General features: G+C 41.4%; 2 protein-coding genes and 1 long non-coding RNA gene across 6 annotated transcripts in view; 2 read left to right on the top strand and 1 right to left on the bottom strand.

Annotated features, from left to right (window-relative positions):
- plekha1b (pleckstrin homology domain containing A1b) overlaps positions 1-9,878 on the bottom strand; it is a 27,245-nt gene extending 17,367 nt beyond the window's left edge. For all 3 annotated transcript variants that reach the window (XR_015719402.1, XM_087844975.1, XM_087844976.1), the window contains exons 1-2: positions 9,794-9,878; positions 858-1,043 (exon numbers count right to left, since the gene is read on the bottom strand). Coding sequence is in view for 2 of the 3 variants with exons in the window: in XM_087844975.1 (XP_087701101.1) it covers positions 858-998 (141 nt within the window). In the remaining variant the exon portion in view is untranslated. The remainder of the gene's footprint in view (positions 1-857; positions 1,044-9,793) is intronic.
- LOC118454371 (uncharacterized) lies at positions 3,084-11,284 on the top strand. 2 transcript variants are annotated; one of them, XR_015719404.1, is made up of 3 exons: positions 3,084-3,144; positions 4,224-4,312; positions 10,619-11,284. It is a non-coding gene; the product is annotated as an uncharacterized LOC118454371 (long non-coding RNA). The 2 variants fall into 2 exon arrangements; XR_015719403.1 differs by having other exon boundaries at positions 4,224-4,308.
- Positions 11,285-15,517: 4,233 nt separating this feature from the next.
- Positions 15,518-17,097, top strand: LOC102791041 (nuclear factor 7, ovary). The gene has a single exon (XM_006793360.3). The coding sequence runs from the start codon at positions 15,694-15,696 to the stop codon at positions 17,095-17,097; it is 1,404 nt and encodes a 467-aa protein (XP_006793423.2). The 5' UTR covers positions 15,518-15,693.
- The last annotated feature ends 1,244 nt before the right edge of the window (positions 17,098-18,341 follow it).

Raw genomic sequence — 18,341 nt, forward strand, 5'->3', positions numbered from 1 at the left:
CGACTTCCTCATTCTGTCTTCACTTGTTTTGTTTGTTTGTCTTTTTTATCTTGAGTTGTTAATCCCTCACACATCATCAGCTTTACTACTCTCTATGAGGATGAAGCTTTCAGATTTGAACAGTGAAGCCAAGGAGGAAGTGCCCTAATCATGCATTCTTTCTAAAGTAACCGTTGCTTAACAAAACCCTTTAATGAAGTATAAGGTGCAGAAAAGCCAAAGTGTAATGTCCTCATATGAGGAGGGTCTCAGGGGCTGTACGGCTCCTGTTAAACCTGCTTAAGCACATCAGTGGTGTGATTCACGTGTCTGACATGTCCCTTCATCACAATGAGCTCGCACACAGAGGAGTTAATTTCGACTCACTCCCACACACACCATCCTGCTGCACAGCAGAGTGTGAAAGTGAATTAAAATGTATTCCCCGGTGCAACAGCTCCCACTTCCTCCTGTTGCAAAAAAGCAGTGGGCTTCAGAGTCACGGGCAGAGACATCTGCAGCATCTTTTCAGGTAGTAGAGAAATGCAGAACAATACGAGAGCCGAGCTTCACAGTGTCAGTACACATAAAGACTTTGATGCTTCATGCAGCTGATTCTTAAGATGCATCTAAAATATGAGCTGTGCAACAATGTGATGGATTACATCCCTGAAGCGATTCGAGTCCCTGCATGATGATTTTCACTAGCTGTTTATTGCCACTTGGAGGTAAGAAAACCAAAGTCAATACCTGTAATGGCTTTTGAACTTCAAAATAAAAGGCCAACATTTATGTTCTTACTAAAGACACACCCCAAGACATCATGACCCAGATCTCAGATGAAAACACCCATAAAAACAGCTCATAAACAGCCTTACCTGGGGGTTATCCATGTACCACAGCAGGCTGCCCTGCTCAGTGTCCAGGATGAAGTAACGGCGCAAGAACCTGCCGCTGTTCTCATTCTCCTCGATGTCCAGGAAGCCGCAGATGCGATTCTGTCGGTCCACGTAAGGCATCGCAACCCCGACCAGCTCAGCCCGCTCTGGGGCATCACAGGAACTCTGCACAGACATTTAGACACAAGTGTCAAGGCAGGTTTAAGGTGCTGGGTTTGGAATTTTAAAGATGCAGTGACATCACATTTTTGTACTTTTTGTACGGCTGATCTATGGCTAGTGAAGAATGCACATTTCTTTACACTGCTGACTCAGACGTACGGGTCTAATTAACGGTGGTTGCCAGCTTGGGTGTTTTTCTGTTTTTACCAAGTCTGTTGCTTTTGTGTTTTATCTTATTGGTAAACTTGTATCCCAAAGACATGTAGAGAAAGTGAAAGTTTGTGTTCCATTTTTCCAGTAAGGATGGGAAGACTGGTTTGCCTGCCAGATCTGGTTTTTCGTGACGTCCAGTTTGCAGCTGAGTAGGTAAGAACTGACAGGAATGAGAATTAGCAAGTGTGACGTCAGGGAGTGCCCACTCTGTAGTGGGAAGGGTTGCTGTTTGTGAGTGGGTGCTGCAGAGCTCAGTCCTTCAGCAGGAACTCATGGAGAGCTGCAACTCCTCCACAATAAAAGGAGCCAATTAAGTTGGTTTGGCCTGGTTCTGGACGAGGTTTCTTCCTTCTAAGGGGAGTTTTTTCTTTCTACTTTTGCCAAGTGCTTGCACATTTAGGGTTTTCTCATTTTTTTTGTTTTCTTCTTTGTATTACTGTATCGTCTTTACCTTTCCACATAAATTGCTCTCTCTGTGCACTCTGTCCCCAAAGCTTTTTTAATGTTTCTGAAGGGTCACTCTTCCAGTGGGAGTGGACTTCACTGGACTGCATGTTTCACCTGCTTTTAACTGTAACCTCAAAGTTTAATTTTAAATAAAAAACAATTACAGCAATTTACTGCCGGCTGCTAACATTCATGTCTTTCAAAAGCCTCAGTCCCCTCTGAGTTTCTACTGGCAGGTAAGTCGCTGACACGCCTGCAGCCTTTTCACAGCTAATGAAGCCCAGCATGAAGTTTTCCAGATAAGGAAGATAACACCAATCCAACCTTGACTTTCAGAATCTACTTTTTCTTCAACAGTTTCCTTCATGCATAGTGCATACCACTGTCATCAAGTAGGGAAACGTGAACGATCATTCCTGTGCAGAATCCTTTGTGCACCGGATTCCTTTCATACATAAATGACAGTTTTCTTCACATCAAATACACAACGTGTCATTGAAACATGCAGATGTAAAGTGTGGTTTGTCACACTAAAAACTTTCAGGCACGAACTCACACACACACCCTTGTCTTTCCATTACTTCAGAGGACATTCGATTGATTTACATTCAACAGACTTAACCTTAACTATACTAATCCTAATCCAACCCTTACCCTAACGCTGCCAGGACTTCAGCATGAACATTAATGATTTACATTACAGGGACTTTTGTTTCCATAGAGGCTATGCAAACAGATTCATGCCGTGACAATATGAGTAACACACACACACACACACACACACACACACACACACACACACACACCCTAAGAGGTAAAAGACTATTGTTTTCCATTTCCAGCTCTGTGATTTACTCTCACACTGCGATGCCAGAATCAACATGTCTGCTGAAATCAATCATATTTATTGTGTGTCTTCACAGTGGGCTTCAGACCTCACCATGTATCAACATCTTCAATGACTGGTTTAAGTTGCCTTGAATGTCTGGTCCAAACTGGACTTCAACTTTGCTCCAGCTATCAGAAGTAACGAGATTTTTGCATTTCACGTTTCTTATGTTATGGACAGCTTTGCTCAATTTTCCTTTAAAGCAGGAGGAAAAGCCAAACGTGTTCCCTTTCTTTCCAATTGTTGCCTGAGCATTTTGGCCAACAAAGAGCTTTAACACCCAGAGTCAAGTTCAGATACCTGCAAAATTCTAGTTTAGCTACTCCCACGGGTGTTACAATAAATAGATATTATAAACATATTCTCACATTCCCAAGAAAAGGGAATATACAACATTAAGCCAAGTTACAATTACAATTAAATTATCTAATTAGTTTCCATCTGAAGATGATATATCTGACTTAAGTATTTAAAAAAAAACAAACACTAAATATGCAGTTCTGCTTTAACTTTGAACGTAAACAAAGATGAAAACTAACCTGCAACACTTGAAAGGTTCGTGATGCCTGGTGACCTACAGAGCTATGGTTAGGCTAATATTCACATTAGGGCTGCCACGATTAGTCGACTATTAAAATCGTCGACGACTGATTTAATAGTCGACGCGTCGTTTGAAGCTTTGTAAGATCACAAAAGACGCAGGAATAAGTAGTAGGATTTAAGAGTGTAATAACGGACTGAAACAGAAGATGGCAGCACTGCATGTACAAGGATGCCAGCTGCCGTTAAACCCCGAAGAAGAAGAAGCTGTGTCACAGAATTCATAGCGCAGCCCAGCTCAGTTTCCAACAATGGCGGCAGCTAGTTAGTTTTAATATTACTCTTATTATTCTTTCTGGGTCACAAAATAAACGTTTAACATATTTTCAGGCGAGAATGTAGCTGTGTAAACCTCAAATATCTGCTCAGTTTATCAAGACACCACATATTTTCAAAAGCGCTCCGACGTTTTCGGAGACGTCTGTTACCCACTAGCTCGATAGCTAGCCGGGAGCTAGGCTAACTAGAGCCGTGAGAACACCGGACTCTCGGCAAACCGTTTTCAAACCCACCGCCTTTCGCTACTAGGTTAAACATGATATATAAGTCACTTAGATAACTTAAAATGTTATTGTTTGACTTTTTTTTAGTATTTTATTTGTTCCTGAGTAAATCGGCTGAGTTTATTAAACTCCACCGAAACAACCTGCACATTTAATTAAAATTTAATAAACTACCATCTTGTCTTTATTTTTAGTTAGCACATACCTTAAACACTTCAAGCTGTAAGCTAATGATAGTTATATAAGAGCAGATGCTGCTGGTGCAATAAGCTGTAGTTTTATGTACAATGGATGATGGTCGACTATCAAAATAATTGTTTGTGGCAGCCCTAATTCACATGTTAGCATCTAAAAAGCAGATAACAAAGATGGACGTTGAGAAAATAAATGTTAATGACCCACAAAAAACTGTAAACATAGTCCAACTGCTAACTTAATTTAGTACTTGAGTAAACATTTTCCTGAAGAGTTTAAGGCTTCAATCGCTACAACAACAATACAACAATGATGTTCGTTTTGTCATTTCTGCAGACTTTTCTTAGGACTTAAGCAGGTAATAAGGCCAGGCATGCTTCAGATGGTGTGCCAAGGAACAATGGTGTGACTTCAGACAAGTGTAGGTGAGCCTTGAATTTTTTGACAGCCATATATCACATGCTGTATTCTGCATAATATACTGTACTGTATCAGTACTTTATACACAGTCACTTCCCCTAAAATACTGCTTTAAAAAATGTGTGTCAAAGGAAAACCACAGCCCATTCCCATTATTGCACAATGGTGGGAATTATTAGAACATAAAACATCAAAGGCCCTGATTGACAATAAAAGGGAAATAGATCATTTTCTTAAATGGAAAACTGCAATTTGCTAGTGCAGCTAACAAAGCGACTGACTGAGAAGTAGAGGGAAAGCTAAAGCTGCTGGAAGCTGGAGTGGGGATGTCAGTCATTTTCCGAGTGTGTTATCTGGGTAATGCTAACATAGTGCCGAACAAACTAAACAGCCACTCTGAAACCAAACATTCCCTCTGAGACAAACTTGGTCTAGTCAAGTCTGAAGCAGACGCTGCAGGACTGGTCTACTGAGCTGTGTGTCTGATAAGCAACCTTTATGCTAATGCATTGGCATAAAAGAGCCGTACACGGTCAAGAAACCACAAAAGACAATCAAAAGAACAACTGATGGCGCGCTAGATGACTCGGATGTTATTTTGAGCAGATATGAAAACAGGTGTGGCTTCAAATTATGGCAGACAGTTTGCTGTGGCTTGTGCACAAAAAGCCTGAAAACCACTGCTTCAGGGTGTAACTACCCTGTCGCTGACGAGTCACCACTGTAAGAGCGTGCAATTTCCTCAGTGTCTCAGGCACACCCACCCATCATGGGATGAGTAAAATTTGGTGCGTAAAAGCAGACTTTAAGCCAAAAAACAGCAGAAGCAGGTTAGAAGTTTCACAGGGAGGCGGCTCGCTGTCACAGAGCTCAACTTTGTGGTTTTCATTTTCAATTTCAAAGTGAAAAAATTCCTGTTGGAACAGTTCAGAGCACCGCTGAAGGATGAATATATCTTACACCTGATTTCATGCCTTTAGATTTCTTCAACTTTCTTTAAATTTGGTGAAAATGTGTAAACAATGACAAACTTGTATGAATATTAGTTTAATGTACACGGTTGACAGTGAGGTGATGCTACAGTTTTAAGGGGGAATAGAGATCTTACAGTTTTAAGATCTCTATTGACTTTAGGGCTGCCACAAACAATTATTTTGATAATCGACTAGTCACCGATTATTTTAGCGATTAGTCGACTAATCAGATCATCATCCATTGGACGTAAAACATACAGCTTATTGCACCAGCAGCATCTGCTCTTATATAACTATCATTAGCTAACAGCTTTAAGTGTTTAAGTTAAGTGCTAACTAAAAATAAAGACAAGATGATAGTTTATTAAATTTTAATGAAATCTGCAGATTGTTTCGGTGAAGTTTAATTAACTCCTTGCTATCTAAAATATAACAGGACACCGGAGTAAATTCTCGAGCATCTCACACTTCTGATAATCAGCTGTCTGCTTGACTTTTATTCAGCTGTGCAAAAACTTTAACTTTAATCTCAGCCAAACCGATTTACTCAGGAACAAATAAAATACTGAAAAAAGCCAAACAATAACATTTTTAAGTTATCAAGTGACTTATATATCATGTTTAACCTGAGTAGTGAAAGACGGGGGTGGGTTTGAAAACGATTAGCCGGGAGTCCGGTGTTCTCACGGCTCTAGTTAGCCTAGCCCCCGGCTAGCTATCGAGCTAGTGGCTAATAGACGTCTCCAAAAACGTCGGAGCGCTTTTGAAAATATGTGGTGTCTTGATAAACTGAGCAGATATTTGAGGTTTACACAGCTACATTCTCGCCTAAAAATATGTTAAACGTTTATTTTGTGACCCAGAAAGAATAATAAGAGTAATATTAAAACTAACTAGCTGCCGCCATTGTTGGAAACTGAGCTGGGCCGCGCTATGAATTCTGTGACACAGCTTCTTCTTCTTCGGGGTTTAACGGCAGCTGGCATCCTTGTACATGCAGTGCTGCCATCTTCTGTTTCAGTCCGTTATTACACTCTTAAATCCTACTACTTATTCCTGCGTCTTTTGGGATCTTACAAAGCTTCAAACGACGCGTCGACTATTAAATCAGTCGTCGACGATTTTGATAGTCGACTAATCGTGGCAGCCCTAATTGACTTAGAGATCAATAGAAAACATGAAGCCATAAGAGTTTTAGAATAGCATAAAAATCAGAAAAACAAGTAAAAATTTGCTTTTTTTCCACTTCAACCTTTTGTTTGATTAAAGGAAAATAACATAATACGGGAGTTGCTCAAAGACAGAAAGCTAACAAAGGCATGGGAATGCAAATTTAGAACACAATAAGTGTGAATGAATGTTAGTAATGCAAGTCCATCCATTCATTTTCTTCCACCTACCCCGGTCTGAGTTGTACAGCACAGAGTGGCAGAAACTCATAAAGTTCTCTTTCTAAAAAGTCTCTAAGAGCTTCATACTGTTGCCTTTCCTTCCTCAGCTAGCAGGGGAAGTATTGGTGTCACCAGTTATGACTGTTTGGATGACGCCAACATAGAAGTGTTAAAAAACACAAACGCAGTCCCTCGAATTTTCACTTTGAATTACTCGAGCAAAAAAAAGATTTGGGTTATTTTTGGAAATGTGCAAACATTCAGCACACGAGTAGAGAAGGAGTAAAACAAACTGGGATCAAGTAAAAGAAACGGCTCTATGCAAAAGTCTCGAGACACCCCTCATGCTTCAGCCATCTGTGAAACACAGTGAAGGCTCTGTAACAGTTTGACGGCAGCTTTGTCAAAACTGATGGAATTATGTAATCCCATTACTGGAACTGAAGAGCTCTGGATGTTCTTGGAGAAGCCTGGAGAGCTATTCCTGAAGACTACTTAAAGAAGGGACAAGAAAGCCGCCTCAGAGAGTTCAGACTGTGTATAAAAGAGGTCACACCACATGTTGACTTTTATTTGTCATTCATTCATGTAAGCTCTCAAATTCAACAATGGCAGATGCAAAGCTTCAAAACCATAATCCACAGACCAGTAAGTGATGTCATGGTGGCTATTTTAAGTCCATGGTTTTTCCGGCTCAGCAGCTCCTCAGTGATTGAAATCTTAAACACCAAAAAACCCAGTGACACTCAGGTAACTCCCCCTTTGTTCGTTAAATTAGCACAAATTACAGAGAATTTATTGTTCTGTGTTAAATCTGTGTTGTACTCTGAAACCCTACACTGTAAATAGAAATATAAGTAGATGATGCATCTCCATCGAATTATTCCACTGTCCAAACTACTAGAAGAGAATGGATCAACTTGAAGGCAGCAATTCTACCACCAACTAGTGTTTTGGTGCCAACACAGCTTTTCCTTTCTTATTATTTTGCATATTTAGAACTACATAGTAAGTATTGGGCGATCGTGGCTCAAGAGATGTCAGTTCATCTTGTGATCGGAAGGTTGCTGGTTCGAGCCCCGGCTCGGACAGTCTCAGCCGTTGAGTCCTTGGGCAAGACGCTTCACCTACCGCCTACTGGTGATGGCCAGAGGGGCCGATGGCGCGATATGGCAGCCTCGCCTTTGTCAGTCTGCCCCAGGGCAGCTGTGACTACAACTGTAGCCTCCACCAGTGTGTGAATGTGAGAGTGAATGAATAGTGGCATTGTAAAGCACTTAGAGGGTCTCGAAAAGCACTATATAAATGCAATCCATTATTATTATTATTATTATTATTGGAGCTATTTGCTTAACAGTATTCACATTTATAAGGTCTACAACTGAAAATGATTAAGCCCCTAATGATGATTTCGTAAAAAAGAGTGTGCATCACCCTCGGCCTCAGCTGTCTATGTTTACCCTTGTGACAAAGTAATTAGCTCGCTCTGAATTAGCAGGTAGATTTGTTAGCTAAGCGTTTCTTATTAATTAATAAAATATTGATATTTGGTGTCCCTGTATTGATACTATAGCTGTGTTCTATGTGACAGGAAGAGCAAACAGTACATGGAAATTACTGATGGGGGTTTAAAATCCTGACCCAAGATTCTTTTTTAAATCCCCCACAATGATATTTTTCACTTTCAGTTTTACGACGTGCAGAAGGCTTTCTGTTGAGATTACAAGGTTGATGTATTGTTACTGTAAACTTGTTAAGAAGTTACATTCAACTGCTACTTCAAGTTCTCAGAGGAAAACACGGCTATTCTTTTGTCCTCACATCTGACTGATGATGTCACAGTACATACTGCTGCACAATAATGCTCATATTCACTTAAAATATGACTCTGAGGCGACCTGATGACCCCTAACTTTGACTTTAAAACTTCTGTGCTTATATAGGACTATCATTTTTGATTAAGCAACAGAATAAAATAGAATGAATGTTTTTGTCATCGTACAGGTGTACAATGAACATCTGCCCGAGTGATGCATTCAAATACGGCACATCAAATAAAAACTTTATACAGACCCTACAAAGACTTCCTTCATGAAACAAATAAAACACATGTATAAATAAAAGAATGTCATAATTTAAAGTAAAGGGAAAATAAAAAGTATAAATTAAAATACACACAATACACACAAAGGAAGGACAAGAAGTACACTCGATTGGACACTCTTATCGATATTCCACAGAAAGTTCTGAGTCTAAATACTCGTTTCACGACCTGAACAATTATTCAAAACAAAAAATTATTCACTTCTTCTCTTGTAAGAACATTTGCATGAAGCCACAGGTCAGGCCTAAAAATACCGCCTAATCTTTTTAACACTAATTTTCTACATTGTATGTATTTCAGATCAGGTGTTCTGATTTCCTCTGGGCCGTCAATACATAACAACTTGTTTATCAAACAAGATGGAAAACAGCCAAAATAAGCTGAAATCAAACAAAAAGAAAACAAATAGTAAAACAAAAAACTAAAGTAAATTAAACATTAATAAAGTTAAAGACAGAAAAACGGAAAAATGAAACATAAAGGACAAAAAAAATCTGAAAACACAATGTAAGAGCTGAAAAATCAGGAGTACAAATATTAAAAATCAAGTACACTAAATATAAGTAGTGTTCTTGGTCCCTGTGCCACCCCATGAGTATCCTACAATCGCTCCTGGTAATATATTAATTTTTTACAGACAAAAGCTGAATAAACCCTGATTTTACAGCTCGTTCACCTCATGAATCACATCAACCTGGATCATTTAAGGTGTAATTTCACTGCTGTAAATCCGCTGCTTTTCATTTTCCGTACCTGGCCGTGTTTGGTACAGATATAATATTCACGGTGGTAAATATGCCTATTAAACTGTCACCAGTGCTCAATTCCTCCCCGTGGAGCTCAAACTGTAGTCACAGGCCTAAAAACATCGACCCATTTCCTCTCCCGCCTACATTAACCGTCTCTCCGACAGCCTGTGGCCCTGAACCAGGCCGCTGCTGCCCGGGTAAACCATCCCTACAAACACGGTCTGACCGTCTGGAGGCAGGAAAAGCGACGGATTTCAGGTTTACTTACACAGTCCGGCTCAGTCCGAGTCCAGTGTGGCAGCTGTCCGGCACCAGCGTCAAGTTAAACCACAAAAAACCCACACTGCTTCCGCTTACAGCCTTTAAAAATAAAAGTTTCTGCTGACGACCGCGTTACGTCCGTCTGGACTTCAAAATAAAGTAAATAAAGAAAACGTTTGCTTTAATTTTCTTTCTGAGAATAGTTTTGCTCTCTTTTTAAATTGAGCCTTTCCTACTCGATTGTATGGGATTACATTCATTTTTATTATCTAAACTTAAAATACTTAAATTATTATTATTATAATTTTTAATACTGATGAGATATTTTATTTTGTAATTCTGTTTTATTGCCTTTTTATTTATTTTTTTGTTACTGTCTTCTTCACTGTTTTAGCTCCTGTAACACAGACATCTGATGTCATCTTAACCTTTGATGAGTTTAATGCACAACGTTTAAATGAAACAATTTTTCTAATTTATGGGGGGAAATGTGTTTTATTTAAAGGGTGCTAATGGGGAGACTATTTCATCTTTTCCTAGTTTACAGTGATTATGGTGGAAAAACTGCTCAAACACTGAGTAGAATGTTTTGCCAAATGTCAAATTTCTGCTGTAAAGAAGAAAAACCTTAAACGATGTCATATTTTATTCACATTTCTTTTTGAAATAGCAATACAATCCAAGACAGACACGTGAATGAATCAACATAGGTCTACATTTCTTTCTTTATTAAAATGTTCACATATAGTTTCCAGTGCTCATAATTCATAGAAACATATAAATGTAGTCGGAATTTTGTCTGAATGGTCACATTTCTGCTTTTATTTTGAAGGGAGAATAGATGTGACACACTCCTACTTGATCCTGATGCAGATTTCCAGCCAATCAACTGAGATGAAGTTTTTTTCCCTCCTCGTCTCTCGCTCTCTTTGCAAAGGATTATGGTAGATGCACAGAAACAATAACAGAGCTGTAAGCACGGAGGCCCTGTGCAGCAGGATGTCAGCAGGTCAGCTGAAGGACAGCGAGCACAGAGTCTGCGACGTGCTTAAGAGGGGCTCTTCAGCAGGACGTATTCATCCAGATCTGTGTGCACAGGGAAACGTTTCAAGCTGTGATATTACAATTCTGAGGCCTGGAACTAATGACTGTTTGTTTTAATGTTTTATGTTACTGCAAACATCCAACGTAAATGCATACCCCACATGATCTGTAGACCATTTCATACACAACCAGGGGACTTCCCACTGGCCTTAAGTGTGTGTGTGGGTGTTGTTTCATTTGTTTCCTCGTGTGGATAGTCTCTTTGTGAGGACGATGAGGAGGAAGAAAACAAAACCAACACACACACACACACAGAGGACTGAGCCGAATAAACAGGTGGGCGAACAAACGTGCAAACACACACAGGCAGGCGGTGTTTACAGTCACCTCTCTCAGACCTGATTGTCTTCATTTGTCTAAACTAAAGGCTGCGAGCACTTCTAATAAAAACCCTCCCTTCTAAACAAAATCTTCTTATCAGTCTGCTTTTCGTCTTTTACACTTCCTGTGTGAAATATTACAAACACAGTGAAACTGTGTTATATATATAGATACAGACCAGGACCTACAGCCTACAACAAAAAATGTTGTTTAACTTTGCTTCTTGTTCAAAGATCAGTTAAAACGTGAAGGTTTTCATCTTCTATACGTGCTAAAAACAATTCTGTGCTTTACTCAGTGATTCAAATGTAATACTTTATTATTAACTGAAAGACATAAAACTCCATCCTTGCTGCCTCCACAGGAATTAAGGTAAGTGCTGCTAATGACATTAATCAATCAATCAGTTTTGCACCTTGCTGGTTTGGAGGATTCGTGTTAACAGAATGACAGAACAGAGCAAATTCACCCAAGACCGGAACGTGGAGCGCTCAGAGAGACTGCAACAAACTGAGAGAGCTACAGCTCAGACTACAAGCCCGAGATAGCATGTTAAAGGTTCATGTTCATGCCAGTACAGTTAAAAAAAGGAAATGAACATAACATGTTTGGAAGGGCTGCCAGGAGAAAACATCTGCTGTCTAAAAAGAACACACAGCACCTATAAGCACAGTGGAGTAGGCACCATGATTCGGGCACCTTGTCACTGATTTGACCATGAACTCGTCTGCATAACAAATTATTTTTGAGGCAAATGTGAGGCCACCTGCTTCACAGCTCAAGCTTGGCCAAAATGAGGTCATGCAACAGGAAAATGAAAGCAGAGCAGCAAGTCTACAAGAAAATGGCAGAAAAAGAACTGATGTGGTGCAACCTTCAGAGAGCTGTGCATAACTGAACGCTGAAAACCTCTTTGAAGTCAAGCAGTGTGAGACAAAATTCCTCCACAGCAATAAAGTCGTGCAGACATCAATGACTTTGACTTACTGCTGCTGAAGGAGCCTCTACAAGCTGCTGAGCTGTGGGTTGTATTTCGTTTTTCACAGCACTGCAGAGAGACCTGTGAAAACTTGACCACAAGCCTCAAACCAACGAGAGGTAACATTAAGGCACAATCATCGCTTCATTGCTCAACTGTGCATTTTGTGCTCCCACCCCAAATATCCGAAATTTTAATTTTTCACTGATTTTTTAAATGCAACTTTGCTCAATATATTCTTTTTTTTATAATTTCCTTTACATGGTGTTAGTATGAGAAGCTGTTACAACGCACATCTCTACCCTGAACACACTGACAGAAACTGAGACATCAGCAGCTGCCAAAGTGAAGGAAAAATAAAAAGGCTGAAGGCAGAAGAACAAGACGACGAAGCAGAAGTAGATTATTTGTAAATTCTGACATCTAGTGGTGAGAGACTAGAATCACAGTGACGAAATGCCTTTTCTTTTCTTTCACATCTACGGCTGGAAGTGTTGCAAAACTGATCCAAACCTCCCCGAGACTCCTGCTCAATCACAGCATAGAATAGCTAAAAGCTTTCTTTGAGCTCACTCTCTCTGTGGTGACATCACTGCAGTGATAAATCCATCACTAAGGCCTAACAGGAGGACGTACCTGTGTATATCTGTGTGGAAGGATGTGTGAGGGGAAAAAACATGTATTTAGAACCACTTTCGGGTCGATCACCATTCCTGCCTTCACCTACAGCACAGCCACAGACTGTAAATAGTGACTGAAAGCCTGACAGCCATTGAAGAGGCCCACAGCTGGGAGGAGCAGACCTACAACACACTGGAGAGATTACACCTGGGAACGCCTCTGTGTCCTGAATGTTGTTCGGTATGTTTTAGCTGCTGATATTATGGGTTTTCAGCCACTATGTATGTGTTTTATCACCTATTAAAAGCCCAAACAAGGCTTTCCATGTCACTTTTTGTCCAGAAGCCTAATATTTCCAGCTCTGAGGGTCTTAAAATCAAACTTTAACAGAGGATTAGTTGCATAGTTAGCCAAAAAAACAAAAAACAAAAAAACAAACTCTATATTGGTTCACTATCACAAAAGCCAGGAGCAGAGATTCATTTATTCAGATAGTTTTGCTTCCTTTGGTAAAAGCAGTCACTAACACTCTGATCCAGCCCCTGATTTTACACCATGTAACAAAGCAGTTTGTGAAATACTTGACATGTGGACGCTGAACACCTCCCACTTCCTGTCCATGCTGTATCTCATTTTCTTCACATAAAAACTATTGTAATAAAACAAACAGGCTGCCTGTGAGTGTGATGTTTTGCTTCGTGACCAAGCTGTCTTTGTTAGTTTCATTTTTTGGTTGTTTGTTTGACAAATGGTTATTTTGTAACTAAAAGTTTCTTTGTATGCAGATGATGATATAATATACGTCAGTTTCAGCCCTTAGATGTTTGTTCTGTCGGCTGTTAGCAGACTGACTGTATTGCCCAGAATCCTCTATTTTAATCTCTTTAAGAAAGTTGATTGGTGGTAAGTCATTTGGCTGCACTCATCTTTCTCTTTGTCTGTCTGCCGAATGTCAAAGGCCTAATTGTTTTTAAAGAAGCCACTGCCAGTGCTGCTGCCAGCTGCTGTGCCAGCTTATTCTTCAGAGCTGTGTGAAGCCTGAACTCTCCAGGTGTCACTGCAAAGCTCTGCCAGGTTCTCAACAACCAGCTCCTGCTCAGGGAGCGTTTGGCAACAGCGTGAAGATCTGAAATCTGTTTATTGTCAGAATATCAAACCCCCACCTCCTCCCGGTACAGTAACTTTTGGTCTGAAGGCTGATGCTGGCACAGGGGCCACAGCATGCCACTCAGGGATTTCATCCAGGCTTAGTGCTCCTCAGTAACTGTTGGAAAGATTTTTCAGGGTCGTTGCCAACATGACCTTAATGGCCCGGAGAAACAGACAGCCACAGCGGGGTGCATGTCAACAAGTACTGGGACATCCATCCATCTCTGATGTTGTCCCCCCGTCTCTCTTCAAAAACTAGTTTTTCACAAAGCATTCAAAGGCAGAATTCTCATTTGGTGCTCAAAAATAATCATTCTGCATCTTAATCTGGGCCACAACCACGTTATGGACAAAAAGAAAAATTTTGCTTCTTGAAAATTCTTGTTTGCTTTATGGTAATAGATCTATGGTGTAATGCAGTAGCGTGCAACATGTAGCCTGCTGGGTGTGTGTGAGGCAGGTGTGACTTAGCGTTAGTTAGGAACATACCGGATTGCCCAGTTTTTTGCCTTCTCCACACCTTCCTCCTTTTAAGGTGAAGTTGAGTCAGCATACCTGCAAGCTTTGTGTTCAAGCTGAAACACTTTCCACTTTAACATCTCCCACGTGTTTCTGCACGTGCAGCAAGCAAAGGGAAGCATCTTCAGCTCCCATGATTGTACTTTTTTCAAGCCAAACAAACCATGTCAGACATCAGAGCGGCAGAGCGTGTCTGCAGACAGCATGCTCTCTTCTTAGACATGCCACTGTGCTGCAATTTAGTGAAATGACACCAGGGGGTGCGCTGTGAGATGGCTCCTCAAACTGTTTGCTGAGCCCCACCGACATGCAGCAGGTGAGCCAAAGACAACCAGGGAGAAAAATAGGAAATCATTGTGTATTTAAGTTCAATAAAGGAGATTTTTGTGGCAAACTAACCAAAAAGGAGTTTGCTTACACTTATTGAGATGAAAGCTTTACAGCTAAAACGTCTTGATGCATTCTCAACCATCCGGGTAAGTAGATCCCAAAAGGTTGATTCTGTTCAACCTTTGGAGATTTACAGCTGAAACAAACATATTTAAAGCCTGAATAGTTTCTTTCTGCAGGTTCACCTGGATACTGGAGTTAAATGCGTGGTCTCTCTGACACAGCTTGGACCTCTCCAATGTGCTTGTGCCGCTTGGAGCATTTCTTTAAAGCAATTCTGTGGCGTACAGAAGCTTTAGAGCGTGCACTTTTCTTATTTATTACTCCGTTACTTTGCACTGATTAGCAGACATCTGTGTTTATGAAAGAAGCTGAACTTATCTGTCCGCTCTCTCATCCAAGAGATGCTGTAGATCTGATGTCCTCATTTAACAGATGTACAGCAGGCTCACACATGCCGCTGGTGTCTGTGCATGACTGAAAGCTGCGAGCATGTGGAAGGTGCAAGCACCTGCAGTTTCCAGAGCGCGGTGTAAGAGAAGTCTTTGGAGTGTTACAGTTATTTGACAGAGCTCCACCCACTCTGGCTCACCTGACAAACACGACTATCAGGAAACACGACTTCTTGACAGTAAAGGGAAGGAAAGCGTCACCTTTACACTGACGCGCTGAGCGGCAGCAAGAATACCGGGAGCACTGGGATTTTACCAATTAAAAAACAACGCTTGAAGGAAAGATTTTGACGAAGACTTGTTGGGAAGGTTTTGGCACTGCCTCCTCCCCGCTGTCCGTCTCTGCCAGGTGTCTTTGTCGCTGAGGGGGAAATGGCTTTCCGTTCAGAGGAGGATTTATGCTGCCCTGCCTGTCATGACATTTTTAAAGATCCCGTCCTCCTCTTGTGTAGCCACAGCTTCTGTAAAGCCTGTCTGCAGAGCTGGTGGAAAGAGAAGCAAATCAAAGAGTGCCTGGTGTGTCGGACAGTGTGCGAGTGGAGCGATCCACCTTGTAACCGGGCACTGAAGAACCTCTGTGAGGGATTTTTGCAGAGTCAGAGAGCTTCGTCGGGGTCTGACGGTCTCTGCAGTCTGCACTCTGAAAAGCTCAAACTCTTCTGTCTGGACCACGAGCAGCCCGCGTGCATCATCTGTCGGGATGCAAAAATCCACGCCGACCATCAGTTCAGACCCATCGATGAAGTTGCACAGGAACACAGAGAGGAGCTTCACACGCTCCTGAACCCTCTGCAGCACAAGCTGAAGCTTTTTAATGAAGTTAAAGTGAACTTACATCAAACAGCGGAGCACATTAAAGTGCAGGCTCTGCAGATAGAAAGGAGGCTTAAGGAGCAGTTTAAGAAGCTTCACCAGTTCCTAGAGGAGGAAGAGGAGGAACGGATGTTAGCTCTGCGGGAGGAAGAGGCGCAGAAGAGCCAAGTGATGAAGGAGAAGATGGAGGCTCTGTGTAGGGAGATGGCGAATCTTTCAGACACAGTCAGAGCCACAGAGGAGCACCTCAGAGCTGGAGATCCGTCCTTCCTGAGGACCTACAAGGCTGTGGTGGAAAGAGTCCAGCAGCACCCCCAGCTGGATGATCCACAGCTGGGCTCAGGAGCATTGATAGATGTGGCCAAACACCTGGGCAACCTGACCTTCAACATCTGGAATAAGATGACAGACATGGTCTCCTACAGTCCTGTGATTCTGGATCCAAATTCAGCCAATCCAGAGCTCATTCTGTCTGAAGATCTGACCGGCGTGAGGCACGGGAAGAGAAGGCTCCTTCCAGAAAACCCGGAGAGGTTTGAATTCTGGGATTCTGTCCTGGGCTCTGAGGGCTTTAACTCGGGAACTCACAGCTGGGACGTGGAGGTTGGAGACAACAAGGACTGGGAGGTTGGGGTGATAGCAGAGTCCATGTGCAGGAGAGAGTTTGTGGGCTCCACAGTGTGGAGCGTTGAATGCAGCCACGCCGGATACAGAGCGTACTCCCCAACCAACAAATACATCGCTCTCTCCATCACAGAGAAGGTCAAGAAGGTCAGAGTTCATCTGGACTGGGACGAAGGGAAGCTGTCTTTTTTGGAGCCTGATACAAACACACACATTCACACTTTCACACACATGTTCACTGAAAAACTGTGCCCCTATCTTTGCACCAGGAACCCACAGCTTCTGAAAATAGTGCCTGTAAAAGTGTGTGTGAGAAAGCTGAGAGATCAGGAGGAGTGAAGTTACAGCTAGCTGGGCTTTAACCGTGTAAGAGCACAGCTTAGATCACAGAAACAGGACAGATCAAGGCACAGTCACGATTACACAAATCTGGCATCCTTCGTCAACGTGCTCATAGCCCGAAACGGTGTCATAAAGCCTTGTCAGGGCACGTTGTTACTGTGTAAATACTGCTGCACTTCAGTTTGCACATGCTGAAGTGCAAATATACACTGTGCTACCTTAGTTGACATATCGTAGTTTGCTACCAGGAGTGTTTCCAGGATTGTTCAGTGACCAAAACTGGAGCAGAAAACAGACTCGTGCAGATGAAAAGAAGTGTCGTCAATAACATTTTACAATGACTCTTTACCTAAGCAAAAGTAATAGTAGTACAAACGTTTAAGCAGCAGATGGTTTTACCAACGTCTATATGACTGTGAAGCTTTATCCCCCACAACACAGCACAATAATTTAATAGATCTATATTTAAAAATGTGAAAAATAAGAATTAGCTTAAGCTTTAAGTGTAGAATATAATGGCTGTAAGTAGTAAATAGTAAATAGTATTTAAATAAGTTTCCCGTCACACAGGCCTAAAGTCAGTGGGTTGTCCACGAGTGGCTTACAAACTTTGCTAGCACGAAAGTGTTTTTAAAGAAGTGCACGGAGCTGCACCAGGATCTCCTCGAAATTGTTTGATCATAGCAGGTTGCCGCGGTAACCAGTAGTTTCCATAGAGAAGGCCAAATGTTCTGCCAACTCTCACACTTTTACTAAAGTTTTACTAAAGCTCGGAGAGTAAGTGTGAAGTTTTTGTGTCCTTAATGCAAACTCTAGTTAACAGCAGCAGTCTGCCAGCGACCGCAGCAACAACACAGAGTTCTGCTGCAGAACTGATGCTACCAATTTCACCTGGTGACAGCCAGAAGGCTCGAGCAACCAGGTGAAATTGGTACAGGTGAAAACATTAGAAAATAAGGAAAACTAGAACAAGAATCATACAAAGGTATTAATTAAGGAACGTTTCTTCACTTTGAGAGATTGTAATTGCTTAACAAGTGTGAATGTGTGTGTGAATGACTGATTGTAGTGTAAAGCGCTTTGGGGTCCTTAGAGACTAAGTAAAGCGCTATACAAATACAGTTTATTATTATTATTATTATTAAATTAGCATTTAGCATCACTCTCCAAATGGTCGGAGAATACAGATTTTTCCCTAGCAACCAGAGGTTGCCAGCGGGTCTCTAGGCCTGTGTGATTGA

This window comes from Neolamprologus brichardi, chromosome 8 (assembly GCF_056152115.1).
Source record: "Neolamprologus brichardi isolate AB-2024 chromosome 8, ASM5615211v1, whole genome shotgun sequence".
Lineage (NCBI taxonomy): Eukaryota > Metazoa > Chordata > Actinopteri > Cichliformes > Cichlidae > Neolamprologus > Neolamprologus brichardi.

Coding starts and splice junctions, on each gene's coding strand:
- LOC102791041 (XM_006793360.3), top strand. CDS start 15,694: ATGGCTTTCCGTTCAGAGGAGGATTTATGCTGCCCTGCCTGTCATGAC.